General features: G+C 29.6%; 1 protein-coding gene across 1 annotated transcript; it reads right to left on the bottom strand.

Moving 5' to 3' along the window:
* Positions 1–11,577: 11,577 nt before the first annotated feature.
* On the bottom strand, positions 11,578–14,331 carry LOC133672534 (phosphoglycerate mutase-like protein 4). The gene is made up of 7 exons (XM_062092968.1): positions 14,086–14,331; positions 13,896–13,980; positions 13,588–13,638; positions 13,385–13,495; positions 12,993–13,124; positions 12,203–12,278; positions 11,578–12,051 (listed from the first exon to the last, which is right to left on the bottom strand). The coding sequence occupies exons 1-7, from the start codon at positions 14,310–14,312 to the stop codon at positions 11,828–11,830; spliced, it is 906 nt and encodes a 301-aa protein (XP_061948952.1). The 5' UTR covers positions 14,313–14,331; the 3' UTR covers positions 11,578–11,827.
* Positions 14,332–15,913: the final 1,582 nt, after the last annotated feature.

Below are 15,913 nucleotides of genomic sequence, written 5' to 3' on the forward strand. Positions count from 1 at the left end.
TTTTTCCTAGTTTTTTAAAATATAATATAATGTATATATAAAAGTACATGTATGTTACCTTTGAACGAAGACGCCCGGGCACTGGATTTGATGCCTTATTGTAGTCGTGGCCCAGCTTATGATTATAAAAGAAAGTCAACCAATTACAATGCATGTAGACTGTAGTGGTGGTACAGCAAATCTAAGGTGGCCATGTGACATAATCTGTCGTGTAAGTAAACAGATATGGTTGTGTGAAATGCAGAAACCGTATCAATATATCAATATAGTTTGGCGGAGACCCTTCAATTTCAATCCGATCATGATTTTGCCGATTCAGATGGTGTTTGTTACTATTATAAATATTTTTTAAAGGAATTTTTATTTAAAAATATATTAAAATATTATTTTATTTTTATTTTTTTTATTAACATATTAAAACGATTCAAAACACAAAAAAATAAATTAATTAAAAATAAAAAAATATACAAAACTCCAGTTGACTCTGCAAATTCTTTTTTTTACCAACTATATAATTGGGTAATGCCGTTGAAAATATTAATTTAATATTTTCTTAGAATTTTTTAGATAAAAAACAATTTAAAAATCTTTAAAATACAATGGTGCCTTAATCATTTAGCCAAGGAAACATCAGTATTTATTTTTTATTTTTTTTTGGTGAGGAACCAATGATCGGAATTTTAAATTTAAACTCCATATTATAGTGGGGGGCAAAAGAAATCATGAAATTAAATTCATCAAGTCTATAGTGGTTGGTTGTAATAATTTAGATTTCAATTCCAATAAAGTTCACACATTACTTTTTATCAAAATTCTTGTAATGAAACTTTAAAATTATCAAACAAATTTATTACTACCAGTTCCGTTCCACTGACATGCTATCATCATAAATTCATTATTCAGCTCCCCACTTACAACCTGCCATTGAACTCATCGCATTCTCCCTTCTCCTTCTTGCCCTACAAAACTTATCCATACATGTCGTCATTCTCAGAATTAGAAACATTAATTTATTTGAACCTTATCAATAAGAACATTGCAAGGCCAATAATAATAATAATAATAATCAGAGCGATGATGATGATAAGTTGCAAGAAAAAAATAAATCACGGAATAAATTAATTAGGAAATCCCACATAATAAGTTTAAATTAAAAGGATGAAAGATTCTTGGATTAATAAATTGAAGAAATGGTGGGATTCAAATCTCCCACCCCAAGTATTAAAAGAGATCAAATCTGAACGTGTAATTGAGGCGTGCCGGCAAAGGCAGCATGAATATCTTTCGAGTGATCATTGAGATTGACTACGATACGGAGCATTGCTGGATTGTAATGCAATATTTTCTTATTATGGATTCGATCCTTTCCTCCATTGTTAAATCAAAAGGCCTTAAATACTGAGGATGTTGGGGGTAGCTGAATTTAGAGCACGGAGTTGACTTGTAATAAAATTAGAAGGGAATGCTAGAGAAAATTAGAGAAACAAAATGAGAGAGAGAAGATAATTCATAAATTAAATATTATAAATGAATTTATTTTTAGATTTAATTAATGGATTTAAATTTGTTGGTATTTCTATTTGTAAAAGTAACATATCATCGTATTTTTTTTCATCGTAATTTATTGATAAAATATTTATATTGATGTGTTTAGATAGTTTTGATTGATCGGCATTTTTTATAAGATTATTATTATTATTATTATTATTATTATTATTATTATTATTATTTCAACTGTTAAAGTAAATACATATTGTTATTGTCGTTTTATTTTTTATTATGTGACACTCCAACTCTAAATATTGTAAAATATATTAAAAAAATAGCATATGTAACATTGATCAAAATAACATTAAGAAAAAAAATCAACTCGTCCTAATATTATGATTGAAACATTATATTGTATTACGATAAAAAAAAAAATACTATTTACAATATGATAAAATTTATCATTAAGATATAAACTCTCATCAACTTTGTTCTCAGTCATATCGAAGAACTTTTAGATAAATATATAATTTGTATATGATATTTAATAGTTAAATTATAACGAAAACTAGTAAAAACAGCTTAATTAGATATCGTGTCCAACCACTACGACGTCAATGGAAATATTTGATTATATACACAGCACTTTGTCTAGCATGTGGTGACTCCACTTTGCCAATCTTGTCGTCATGAGGTTCTGCCATACTGTTCATACTGTGGCTGAGCTGAGAAAGAAGAAGGAGAGAATCATATTCATTGCAGAAAAGCTGCCGAAGGTAGCAGTTGAATAAGGTTTTGACTGCTGTGGCTGCGCATGATGGCGACGATGATGATGATGCTCATCTCTTTTGGAGCCAAATCATAGTGGAAGTTGGTGCCGGATAACTCCAAGGAAAGAAAATCACTGTAAAGAACACAAGACCTCCCATGGTGGATTCAGGAAATGACACTTTATTTGAACTCAAGCCTCAATATGACAAAATGCATTTAATTTGACTTAACTGAATGACAGGATGGTACTATAGCTATAGATGATGCATGATTAGAGTGTTTTGTTTTTTTCGTTCGAAATTTATTTTTAAAAATCTTTATTTATTTTTAAAATTATGCAATATTTTGTTATATTGATTTTTAAAATGATTATTTTTAAAAATAATTTTTTAAATAATTTTTTTTAAAATAACTATAATAATAATAATTACAAACACTACGGCAAGCTTCTTGCCAAGAGCATTTGAAATTTTAATTATTTCACCAATAAATATATATACATTTTTTAGCTCAATAATTTATATAAACAAATACGTGTCTGGTCAACATGAAAGCAAGGAGAATTTTTTTTTTTAAATGACCCTTTGATGACAAAATATAGCAAACCTTTTTGCGAGTAATATTTTCTTTTCGTAGAGGATAAAAAAACTTATTAAATTTTAAAATATAATTTTTTCATTTAACCAAATACATAGGAAATTGCGTCTAGTTAAGAAGGTTGAGTTAATTATATCCCTAATTTCTTAATCACTAAAATTCAAATATTAACATCTAGATAGCTTAGTGGTAAGAGTTTGAGATTTGATTTCCCTGTAATCTCAGGTTCGAACTCTGTAGTTGCTAATATAATGGTCACTGAAGGCTTACATGGTCGTTAGCTTCAGGATCTGTAGAATTAGTTAAGACACGCGCAAACTAACCCGGACATCCACGTTAATAAAAAAAATTCATATATTAAAGGAGACTATGAGAATATCCCTTTTATGTAAAAATTGGAATGAAAATACCAAGCAGAAATTTAATTATTATTATTTTTTTAAAAAAAGGATCTGTTGGCTAGGAAAAGAATCTTTACAACCCGAGAACGAGTACAAATTAATCTGTTTCTTTCTTCCAATAAGTATAAATGTTTATTTGTTTTCAAAGCCACTACAAGGCATCAAATTTGACCACCTTACTATATAGTATGATCATAGCGGGCATAATAAAAAAAATAATTTTATTTTCTCAAGTCCAAATAAAGATAAAAACCAGGAGAAATAAGCTTAAAGAAAGAAGAGAGAAGAGAGAAGAGAGAAGGTGTCCCCTTCTTTGATAACTTGCACTGCATACAATAAAAGAGAGAGTCCCACCTATCATTGCACATGCCGTCTCACCTACTTGAACATGAATTTGAGTGTGGTCCTTTCTTTCAAATGAAATTGGTTTGGTGAAATTAACAGTTACTTAGAATTAACGAAGCATTTGATAATTGATATGCTGCATGCCCCTCAGCCCCACGACACTGCTCCACACCAAATTTAGCCCACACAACGTTTAAATCTGTATGATTTTGGGGACAAGCTCTATATGATCCTGGGGACAAGCTGAGGGCATGCAGATCATGCTGACTGAATGCGATTGGGAACGCGGTGCAAACCGCGTTTTCAAAAAATTTAAATTTTTTTTTGTTAAAATTTAATATGGTTTGTATGTTTTGGATCGTTTTGATGTGTTAATGTCAAAAATAATTTTTAAAAAATAAAAAAAATCATTGGCATGTATTTCGGCACAAAAAGTTATTTGAAAAACAACCGCTACCACACTGCCAAACACTCTCTTAAGACAATGTTTTGACATCATTAAGAGAACTATCTCAACTTAATAACTTAAATTGTTAGGTGAGATTTCAATATATAATTTATGTTATTATTTAACATACTTTTTCAAGTAAAAACTCTTTGGGCTTAAAACTTGCACGGACTCATACTACCTTGTACTTTATTTTTATCAAATAAATAGAGATGATGAGATTTGAAATTTTGAATATTGCTTGATTATTAAGGTTCTGATACCATATTAAAAAATCAATTCAATTCAATAATTTAAATTATTAAATAAAATCTCAAAATATAATTTATATTATTTCGTAACATATAAAACTAGTTAGAAGAACCAACCTAAATGTTAATTATTATTGTGAGCTGTGCTATCTTATTATTATTATTTTTTTGATTCGAGAAAACCCCACTCCTTGAAAAATATATTTTGTGAACCCAGATATGTGAATAAAACCCGACTATCTCATGCTCTTACAAGAAATGATATCTTATGGTTGCAATATTTTCCATCTTGTTAATTAAATGTCATGCGGTGCAGGTGAAATGTCGGGGTCATGCAACTTCACCTCCAATGTGTTTCGCAATAGGTAACATCGGTCCTTATCAGTCCATTGGGCTCCCATGTGATCACGAACAACAAATCATCATGATATGTTTTCAGTTTACAATTGTGTAATTTATTTGTAACTGCATGTTCATGCAGCTGAAAGCACATTATTTATTACCATACCATAAAATTAATTACTGTACTGAACTCTAAAAGATTTGCAATCCTGAGACCTCTCGAGGGAGGGCAGGCATGAGTGACGAGTTGAGCTACAAGCTCGTTGGCAATTTCCCCTTCTTTATTCAAATTATAAAACGGCACGAGGAATTTGTTTTTGTAAATTTTAGTATGCTCACAACAATATTTACTACAAAAAAAATTGGAGTATGCCGACGAGAAAAATTCTGTCGGTATTATAAATTATTTATAGAATATTTTTGATAATTTTATTTCATTGATGATTTCTGATACTTCAAATTAGCTTTTATCATCTATTGTTTGTTGGATAATCTATTGGCATTGAATAATGCTAAATGAATTCTCGACGAATAAATTTTGTTGGAATTTTCAATTTATATTTTTTAGTATCTCACAATTAGCACAAAAGAAAATTCTTCATTTTTTTTTCATTGATTAACATCTCACAATTAGCATAAAATAAAATCAGAATAAGAAAATAATATCTAAACAAATAAACTTGCAATAAAGCTAATGGTTGGGTAGATTCCATATTCTGTACAGAATTTTAAATTGTTTGATGGTAAACAGTCTCCTTTCTCTCCAAATCCCACATATTAGTAAGTTACAACCAATCTTGTAAACTGTATATAAACAAAAGCACAGAGATTTTACACTTAAAGAATCTCTTTCTGTTCAATATTTGGTACAGAAGAATGATAAACAAAAGCTGGAAACTCAGTCTAGATCAACAATAATGTTTCTGTTCATCTGTCCCTATCGACTTGCTTGTAAGAAAACAACAAAGCGAAAGAAGCAAGATAAATCCTGCCACAGTATCAAAATTTCAAGAAGATGATCATCTGCGTGCCTGCTGCTTGAAAGAAAATTAGTTCCAGGAATCAAAACAATCACAGCTTTAATAATTAGTCATCGATGAACAAAATTACAGAACAGTAAGTGGAACACGAAGCATGTTTGCTGCTTGAAAAGGCTAAGCTTATTGCTTGCATAACACAAAAACTGATACAATTCACCAAAGAATACATGAAAAACTTTGGAGTCTGTTCATCTTGAGTCTGCATCACTCCATTCTACAAGCAAACACCCTTTCAGCATTATATTAACAAAAGGCTAGTTAGATGCTTTTCATAAATGTTGTTCTCCCTGCATTAAGCAAACACCCAGAAGCCAAAAATCAAAAACCCTATCATAAAATAAAATAAAAAAATATCTAACACCCTAAATCCAAAAACCCACCAGAAAAAAAAAAAAACCCTAAATACATTCCCATAAAATAAACATTGTTTTTCTTTTTTAAATGCCCATATTCTTTAATAAAAAATATAAAAAATCAAAATCCTCTTTAAATAGAAGGAAACCTAGAAGCTGAAAAACCAAACCCAAATCCAAAAAATACCAAAAATAAACCCAAATCAAGAAACTTCAAATTACAAGTTATGCCACCATCACCAACAATCACAAGCTTGAAGTTTGTATATAATCAGCAATTTGTTGATTCGACATAGCCTACACAAATTACTAAAAAACAGAAATCATAAAAAAGAAAACAAAAATGAAAATGAATCAAGAAAGGAACGTTGCATATGTTGATGGAGGGTTGGGTGGTTGTTAGAAATCTAAAGTGGGTGGGAGAGAGATCAGAATAAGGGTTTGAATTGAAATCAAATAAAAACAAGAAATGGAAAGAAGATAGAATTACTGAGTTTTAATTTCTTTTAAAATCATCAACAAAAACGAAATCTCCTTCGGTAATTTAACATGTCAGGAATACCAACATAATTTTTCTTATTTCCTCGCCATTTTCATCAAAAACTACTAACAGAGTATGTTCATTGAGTTTTTTCTTTGTAAACCCCGACAATTTTTATTTTTTTTGTAAGCGTTGCCGTTGTTGTTTTTTCTAATTTTCGAGTATTGATTGATTTGTGACAGAAAGCCCATTAGACACCAAATTGGATGAAAGATGATGAGAAAAGTGTCTTCCTTCCACAATGTGAAATTATTTCCTACGCCATCTAAAAGAGACCCCAAAAAGAGAAAAAAAACAGATCTCACTCGTATATCATCAGATACGAGAAAGATGTTGATAGATCAGATATGTGTTCAGTGTTGTTCTCCAAGACCTTTCAACCAAAACACACAGCACTTTGGTCAGAAATGTTTTCTTATCACTATTAGAACTTAGACAGGCCTCGCCTATACCCTCAAAGGATATGATATCAAGCATAATTCATGTCAGAAAGAATCACCCTTGAGAATTGTAGAAAAAATAAATGAATTTAAGATATTTTCAACCAAGCTCCATTTGTTTCCTTAGAAGGAAAAAACGTAGGAAAAAAATCATGATATAACTCATTTACCATGTAACTATGATCTAACTCATTTGAAAAAAATGTCTTGAGCACAGCAAGATGAACTACAGGTAAAAAAAAGTTTTTTTAAAAAAATCTTTACCTGATAACTAGAAAATCATAACTTATCTTCAAAGACCAATATTTTATAATTACAAATCTAATAACAAAGAGCTTAGTAATGGACAATAAAGACATTTGAGGAAAAAAAAATCACCTGGAAGAAGAGCTGATAGAGATGCTTCAATTGTTCTGTAAGAGATTTGAGAGAGAGAGAGAGTTGGGGATTTGTATTCTGAACATAGTCGTTATGTTTTTTTTGTCAACAAAGAAAAGTGTTTTTCTTAGAATAAGAAAAAGAAAACACCTTCCTGCCATAAAACATTACTTTTTTCTTTGACCGGAATTCAGTTTTCTTGACCAACTTTCTTTATGTTTACTAAACATAGAAAAGTGAGGAAAATGATTTATAGGAAAATGAATTCCTGAAAACAAACAAGACATAGGTTTTATATTTGCAGAATTTTGTGCTGATTTTAAATTATGACAATAAAAGAAACAACGGATTTGGTGAGACATAGAACTAGGTTGCAATTTGATGGTGTCCTTGCTAAGTATAAAGCCACTTTCATACTTAAATAGGCAGGAAAAAAAGTTTTCAAAGGGCTAAAAACATTAAAGTTTGTAAATGATCATGCTTCAAACATCATTCTGTCAATTTGGAGGAAAGTGGACTTTATGGTATGAAGAACCATAATTATCATGTATTTATGTAGATGTTTATTCTGATGTAGGTGTTACAAATATCAACTCTAAATTTATAATTTTATTTTTGAAAATTTAAGTATATGGTAGTTTTCTTATCAAGAAGTTTATAATACTTTTAAATAGGTCAGGAAAACCTAATTCTACTAGGAAACAACCTGAAGTAAAAAAAATAATTTAAAACATAGTCCAAATAAAAATAATAAATTGAAAGAATCTTAGGAAAATAATATAATTAACTCAAACAATAACTTTTAGGCCTAATTATAGAAGATTGAATGGTCCGATAAGAAACAAAGTAGCTTTTTATAGAAAAACTACCACCTCAAAAAATTAAACTTGATTCAAGAGTTGAATCTCTCGTTATCTTAATTTTAAAATACTAATTTAGTTTAGTGAGATTAGAAAAAAAAATGTAATACATGTATAGAGATAAAATGTTTTTTTTTAATAATCTTTGTTTGCATATTTTGAGCATCGAAGAGATTGACTTTTGAAGGTTAAAAGAAAAAAAAATTCATTTTGGTTCTTAAAGAAATGATTTTTTTTGGAAAAAACGGCCAAGGAAAATCAGGGGTTAACATGGTGGTGTTCCTTTTTAGACGGCTATAAGCTTGTAATAGTGGTAATAAATATTAGAGGTGATCATTTTCGATTTGATTCGGTTTTATATGAAAAAATTACCCAAACCAAAATTATTATTTTTTAAAATTCAAAACCAAAATCGGTTCAAACTAACTGGTTTTGGTTCGGTTTATACTGTTAAAAAATAATGAAACCGAGAAGAAACTTGTAAGCCCAGGAGAAGTTCATCAGTTAAACCGAAGTTCATAGATTGAATCATTAGTTTCAAGACGTGTAAAACAATACTTTATCCAATTTTTTCAAGAAATGTGATCGAGATAAATAACGTAAACTTACAATTATTCAATCCTTTTTGGAACCTCATGATTTTTACAATCTATGTGAACAAAAGATATACATACAACCATGAAGAGAAGAAAAATGACATGAAAAACAAAATTCAAGAATTTGTTTTAGTTTACATGGTCAAGACGTGATTGAATTTTATTTAACATACAAGCAAAACTAGAGTTGCAAATTAAAACAAGATGAAAAAAATAAAAAACCCCATAAAATATCAAGAAAAATAAAAGCTTGAAATCGATGAAGATAAGAAGGAAAACAAATCTACTCAACCAGCTACTCTAGAAGCAAGTCTTTTGGGTTAAGAGAGAGAAGATAGTGTGATGGAGAGGAGAAGATAAGATTGGGGACGACGGCTAGGTTAGTATTAGATTATTTATATTTTATACTCTCTTTTATTTTTTCAAAATGCTAGTTGAATCAGTTTAATCCAGTTCAATTGGTTTCAAACATTTGAAACTAAAACAAATCTATCTCTAGTAAATATTGACAACTAACTATTAGCATTCACACCACATGTTTGGCGAGTCATATAAAAATATAAATAAATAAACCCTCTAGTTGTGATGGTTTTTCCTTGTTTGCTTCTACTTTTGGGGGAGGAATGGATGAAAATAATAGTAAAGGGCAAATTTATCCAATATATTGAAATTATTATGCCAATTACAACATTAGTATATCATTTACCTAAGTTTCACAAGACGTCAGATTAATTTTGAAAAAAATTAAAAAATATATATTTAAGTATTGTAACATGTTTTCAAAAAGAAAAAAAATTAAAACTATATAGGGATCGACTCATATGATCCGATCGATTTAGCAAGTCCAAAGGTAATCTAGACAACCGAAAACAAAAAACATAGTTTAACTAAAAAATCTCAAAACAAGATCTTATTTTTTTAAATACTGAGATTACAATATAGTGGATCGACTCGAGTCAACCCAAGTTCATATGAACAATCTACAACTCGAGTCAACTTAGGTAACATATCAAATCTATGATACATGTCATAAGACCGTAATAACCTCATTGAAAGAAAATAAAAAAAATATTAAAGCTCAATTCTTGATTAACCCAATATTGAAAAATAAAATTAAAAAAATCAATTAATAAAAAAAATAAAATTCGAGTGAACCCAGGCTAACCTGTCAGACCTGAATCATGAAATTATCCAATAGAAAGCAAATCAAAACAAATTATAAATCTCAATTAACAATCAATTTATTATTGGAAGATAAAATTAAAAATAAATAAATAAACTCAAGTCAACCCAAGCTAACCCTACAAACCTTTAACTTGAGTCATGAGATTAGAATAACCTCATAGAAAAAAAAAAACAAATTATAAAATTTAATTCTTTATCAACTCAAATGTTGAAAGATAAAATAAAATAAAAATTCAACTCAATCGAGTTAACTTGCAAAACAAGTGATCTGGGTTATGAAATTTAGATAGCCTAAAAAAAATCAAAATAAATTATAAACCTTAATCCCAAATAAATTCAATGTTAAAAAACAAAAACAAAAAAATATAAATATTTTTAAATAATGCTAGGAAACAATAATTTCCCCTCCTTAATTATAATAATAAAAATAATAGTAGTAGGAGGAGGAGGTTGTGCAATATCCCACATAAACAAAATTCAATTTAAATTTATTTGCTAGAAAATGATTTTCTTTTGAAAAATAGTTTCTCATAAAAAATAGATTTTTAAAAAATAGATTATTTTTTAATATTTGGTAATTTTATAAAAAATAAATTAAAAAAATACTTTTTAATATTTAACTATGCCATAAAAAATAAGTTGAAAAATAACTTCTTAATACTTTTTTTGAATTTATTAAAAAATAAGAACCACAGAAAAATTAAAAAGTTGAAGGATGATAAATTTTTTAAAAATATTAATTTTATAAATTATTTCAAATAAAATAAAAAACAATCAAAAAATTAAAGTTCAAATCTAACAAGAAAAAAAAGAGTTGAAATATGATGAAATTAAAAAAAATTTAATTTTACAAATTATTTTAAATAAAATAGATAACAATAAAAATAATAGAAACTTATAATAATAAAGACTATATATATATATATATATATATATATATTAAAAAATAATAAGAGAAAACAAATAGCAATTATAAAAATAGAGAATAAAATTAATATAAAATTAAATTAAATTAAATTATAAGAAATGAAATTGAAAAATAAAACATTTAAAAATTCAAAACAAAATATATAGTAATAAAAAATTTAAAAGTCAAATTTGATATATTCAACAAATTAGAAGATATTTTTAATTTTTTTTATAACTTTAAGAAAGTATATTAAAATAAAAAAATATTTTTCTAAAAACCAAGTTAAATAATTTTTTGGCTGAAAAAAGTTTTTAATTAACTATCTTTTTTTTAATTATAAACAAACATGAAAAAATTTCACTTTCCAGGATATAACTTTAGTTAAACTAAATTTTAGCAGTGATGATTATACACTGTAACAAGGTTACTGTACACCATTATTCCCACTCCTTGCCCCAAACACATCTTTCCATATCAAGGAATGAAAAACCTGTATGATTAGAAACGCATGCAATCCGATGAGCTGTTTTCCCCTTGTAATTTTTTCATCCATGGGTGCCATGCGGTTCAGGTAAACAGTCGGTTTCAAGCAACCTCTACCAACGTGTTTCACAAAGCACAACGCAGATCCTTGTCGCAACTATTGGAAAATGCCATGTTATAAAAGAACTAGAAATCAAAAGATGGCCTGCCAGGTGCGATTCCCCCTTTTATGCTTCAGATAAAGAATTATCATAGCATGAAGAATTGATTTGTGCACGTTTTGACATGGTCATAAAAATACCTAGGGCCCTAGATTGTATGAAAGATCATGAGAACAGTGTCTTCCATAATGGTGTTATTTCTTTCTCATCCTAGAACTCCAGCACGCCATGAAGAAACTAACCAGATGTTTTGTCCCCACCAAAACCAGAATTCAGGTATCCTGTTTCATTGAGATGGCTAACATCACCCCATGTTTTAATGGTCCAACGATCCCCATCAGATATGTGGAAGATGTTGATAGACGTGTTCAATACCCTCCCTCCGGACTTTCCATTTGGGCAAGCTCGTTGGTACAGTTCTCTGATGACACCCCCATGAGTGACCACAACAACTCGCTCTCCTGCAATTCAAAACAGGAAACATTATATATTTAACTTGCACCTAAAATGCAAAGTTTTCCAAACACTTGTACTAGAAAATAAGGTCATACTATCAAATGATTTCCACCAAAACTAAAGACGAGATGTTGTTACTCTTTACTAATACTATACCTGTATGCTTCGCAGCAATTCTCTCCAATGAAGATGTACAGCGATCGTAAAGTTTATCAAGACTTTCTCCACCACCCTGACATGTAGTAAATCAGAGTAACTACTAGTTCTGAATCAAATTCAAGAAATTTAAAGAATCAACCTACATAAAAGCAACTGCTTTGGGATAAACTAGCTTTGGGGCTTCTTTTAGTATACTTTCCAGGGCTTTTAGAGGAGTTTCATCATAAAGACCCGAAGAGATTCAAAAGAGCTCAAATTTCTTCAATGCATTTTGTTTCTGTATTTGCTCATTTTCCTAATGTTAATTTATAAACTTCTTTGCTTTTTGGCTGGTCGCTTTCCTCAAGCATGACACATGCCTTGCATAGATTTTTTGAGAAAGTATGCACGGCGAGGTAATAGAGCATGAAGAGGTAGTGTTATGAACAAGTAATGTCTGAGTAGAGTGTCGTGTGAGTTAAGAAGAGATTTGATGAGAGGAGACGATCTTGCTAGGATGAAAAATACGCATGATAGGTAAGAAAGACGAGAAGATCGCACATATGACATAATATTCATAACAGCTGTGCCGAGAGAATTGACAAGATAGACTGACAATTAGTACAAACAATTAAGGGAACTCATTGAACTAATAAGTTTCACAAAATTTAGGGTTTTAAACATAGCAATGTGATGCCTACAAAGAGTCAAGGTTGAAATGTGGTAATGGACCCATTAGGACTTTCCAATAAAGAGATACTGCACCAAATAATCAGGATGTTTGAAAGAAGAGATCAGTCTGACATACTGGGATATCTTGATTGGTTCTGTGGGATTTAAAGGCCCGGTAAGCCACAGCACTAACTTTGGCAGCTTCTTGAAGGACAAGGCCTTGAAGATCCCCTAAATGTCTTTCCCGTAGGTCAGGATCCTTAATAACCTGTGATTGAATTTCAATTGAATATGTAGAAAAAAATAAAATTAAAAATTAGAATGCATTCCACAAAGTTTAATACTTTCCAAATCATGGCTCAAGATTGCCAGGGCAGAACTACCATAAACAACATCATTGAACCTGGCCATGTAGGTAAAGACCCGGCCGGTAAACAAGTTATATTAATGAATACATAACTAACCAAAAATTATATATAAATCAAACCCAAAACTCAAAACCATAGTCTAATCACGTCAGTAATATACCTCAGCAATACCACAAGTAGCAGCGATTTTCTCTGCTGTCTCAAAAGCTCTCTTCAAATCAGAAGAATATACAGCAGAGACTTTAAACTCCCTGGATAGTCTATCAGCCACCTGCAAGAAGTTAAAAAAGAAAATTTTCCAACATGAGAACAAGAAACGCTAATGCTAATAAACCCCACATGAAATACAAATTGGTATCGTACCACAGCTGCCTGTTCTCTCCCAACTTCATTCAATTCCACATCAATATGTCCCTGCCAAAACATAGCAACCAACATGCAATCTCATAACACTGAATTCTAATGCAATCATATCATATCATAAAAAAATGATTTAATAACAGATTAAAGTTATTGTTATTTTTGTTTAAACTATAATTGCTGGATTCCACACAATCCAGTCTCACTGGAATTAATCAACCACAACTTGATTGCTACAACAGAATCATTAACCAAAAAAACCTAATTAAGCTGGTTTAAGCAAAGAAATTCAAAACTTGAGGAATAAAAACCTGAAGTCTTCCGTCAACATTCCACACCGTCTCGCCGTGACGCACTACAATAATCTCAGCACAAGTAGGATCCACAGTATCAGAACTGTACCATAAGAGAAATCTTAATTTTTAATATTTACAAATTAAGAATCAATTCAAATTAAAAAAGCAAAGAGGGGGAGGGGGGAGGATGGGTGAATGCGCCTGCCTGGGATTATTAGAGTGGGCCATGGAGGGGAATGGGTTGGGTGTTTTGAGTAGGGGAGGTGAGATTAAGCTATGCCTATGCCTATGCCTACACCTATGATTGATATGGAATTTGAAGCTGCAGAGAGGAACGGTGTTAGTTAAATTTGAAGGTAAAGGTGAAGTAGGGAGGCGGTGGAGGAGGCTGAGGCAGGCGGTGGTATCACTTGCCCTGGACAATGCACTCATAAAAATACCTAGTTTTGAGGCTTCGATTTAAATCAGCCTTTTTATTCCTGTGCTGTGGACAATTCGTCTCTAGGCTTGGGCCCATTTTACGAGTAGCCTATATGGCTCACGGTGACTCCAACCTTCATAAATTGAAAGTCCCAAAGAAAATTGGCTGTTTAATTTTATTTTATTTTTAATTTAGGAAAGAATGACTGTCTAAATTTTAAAAAACCCAAGACAATAGATATGTGCCGGCGCTGCTCCACGGGCACGGATCCATATTTTTCTTGGCATAAAAAACAATGTCTAGACATTAAAAAAAAAGATATATATTTTTCTATAATATACACACACACACACACATATACAAGAACAAATACACGAAATCCAAGAAGAGTCAACAAAGTCTCTCAAGTTCAGAAGAATCGGAAGAAGAAAATGATATTCAAGTTTGTGGAAGCATTTGTACCAAAGACAAAGAATTTTTAATAGAATTAAAAGAAAAAAATAGAGGAACCAGAATTAAAGAAATATTTATACCAAAAACTCAAAAATATAGTTTTAGAAGAAGAAAAAACCATTAACCAATAATATTAGGACAAAAGGTAATATTTGAATTTGTTTATTTTCTATTAGAAAAGAAAATTAATTATATTAAAGAAAACATCATAAGCAAAATCAATATAATCAATAACGCAAGAAATCATATCAAATACCTTAAAAAAAAATATTAATTATAAGAGGATAAAAAAGCAATTAGAAACAAAAAAAGTCAAAGAGAAATTTAAACAACAAGAAGAATTAATTGAAAAGGAAATCTTTTCAAATTTACGTATTGTTTTTTGGGAAAGGAAGAAGCATACAATGACATTAACTTGTTAAACAATTTCGATGAAACACAAGAGCTATTCAAATAAATAATGAATTCCATGAAAATAGAAGAATTACTAAAAATTTTTATGTCAATAAACAAGTAGAAATATAACTAGGAATACCAATATTAGTAATTAATTACGAACCATTACATAAAATTTTAAAATGAATTAGATATCTAATACCCAATAAAAAGACCTTTTAAACATATTATATAATGCAAAAATATTGTTACGGACCATTAAACATATTAAGGACAAGAATCAATTACAAAGATTGTTTTTTTATATCTAAATTATATAGCAGATTTCTTCAAAAACCTTAGAAAAATCTATGCATCCTTGTACCAAAGATTAGAAAAGAATCCTCCAATGTGGTCTCAACACACCTTAATAGTCCAACAAGTTAAAATACATATTGAAACTCTTTCATATTTAGGAATATTAAACCCTAAAACATTTCACATAGTCGAGACAAATGTCTCTATACAAGATATTAAGTAATATTAAAACAAAAGACAAAAGAAAAAGAACAAGATATAAAATAATATTAAAATAAAAGATAAAAGACAAAGAACAATCGAGCAGATATCATTAAGGTATTTGACTTGGATCTCAAAAGAATTATTCTACTATTAAAAAAAACTATCTATTATTTTATGTGTTCTAAAATTCCAAAATAATCTTGTCAACATTTTAATACAAGTTGATTGTAAATCTTTAAAAACAATTCTTCAAAAAGATGTC

The sequence above is a fragment of the Populus nigra genome, chromosome 14, assembly GCF_951802175.1.
Source record: "Populus nigra chromosome 14, ddPopNigr1.1, whole genome shotgun sequence".
In the NCBI taxonomy this organism is placed as follows: domain Eukaryota; kingdom Viridiplantae; phylum Streptophyta; class Magnoliopsida; order Malpighiales; family Salicaceae; genus Populus; species Populus nigra.

Excerpts from the sequence above, each read along its gene's own strand:
- LOC133672534 (XM_062092968.1), bottom strand. The coding sequence starts at position 14,312 with ATGAGTGCATTGTCCAGGGCAAGTGATACCACCGCCTGCCTCAGCCTC. Across the intron at positions 13,981-14,085 it reads GCCCACTCTAATAATCCCAG|TTCTGATACTGTGGATCCTA; the intron begins GCAGGCGCATTC and ends CTTATGGTACAG. Across the intron at positions 12,052-12,202 it reads AATTGCTGCGAAGCATACAG|GAGAGCGAGTTGTTGTGGTC; the intron begins GTATAGTATTAG and ends TTTGAATTGCAG.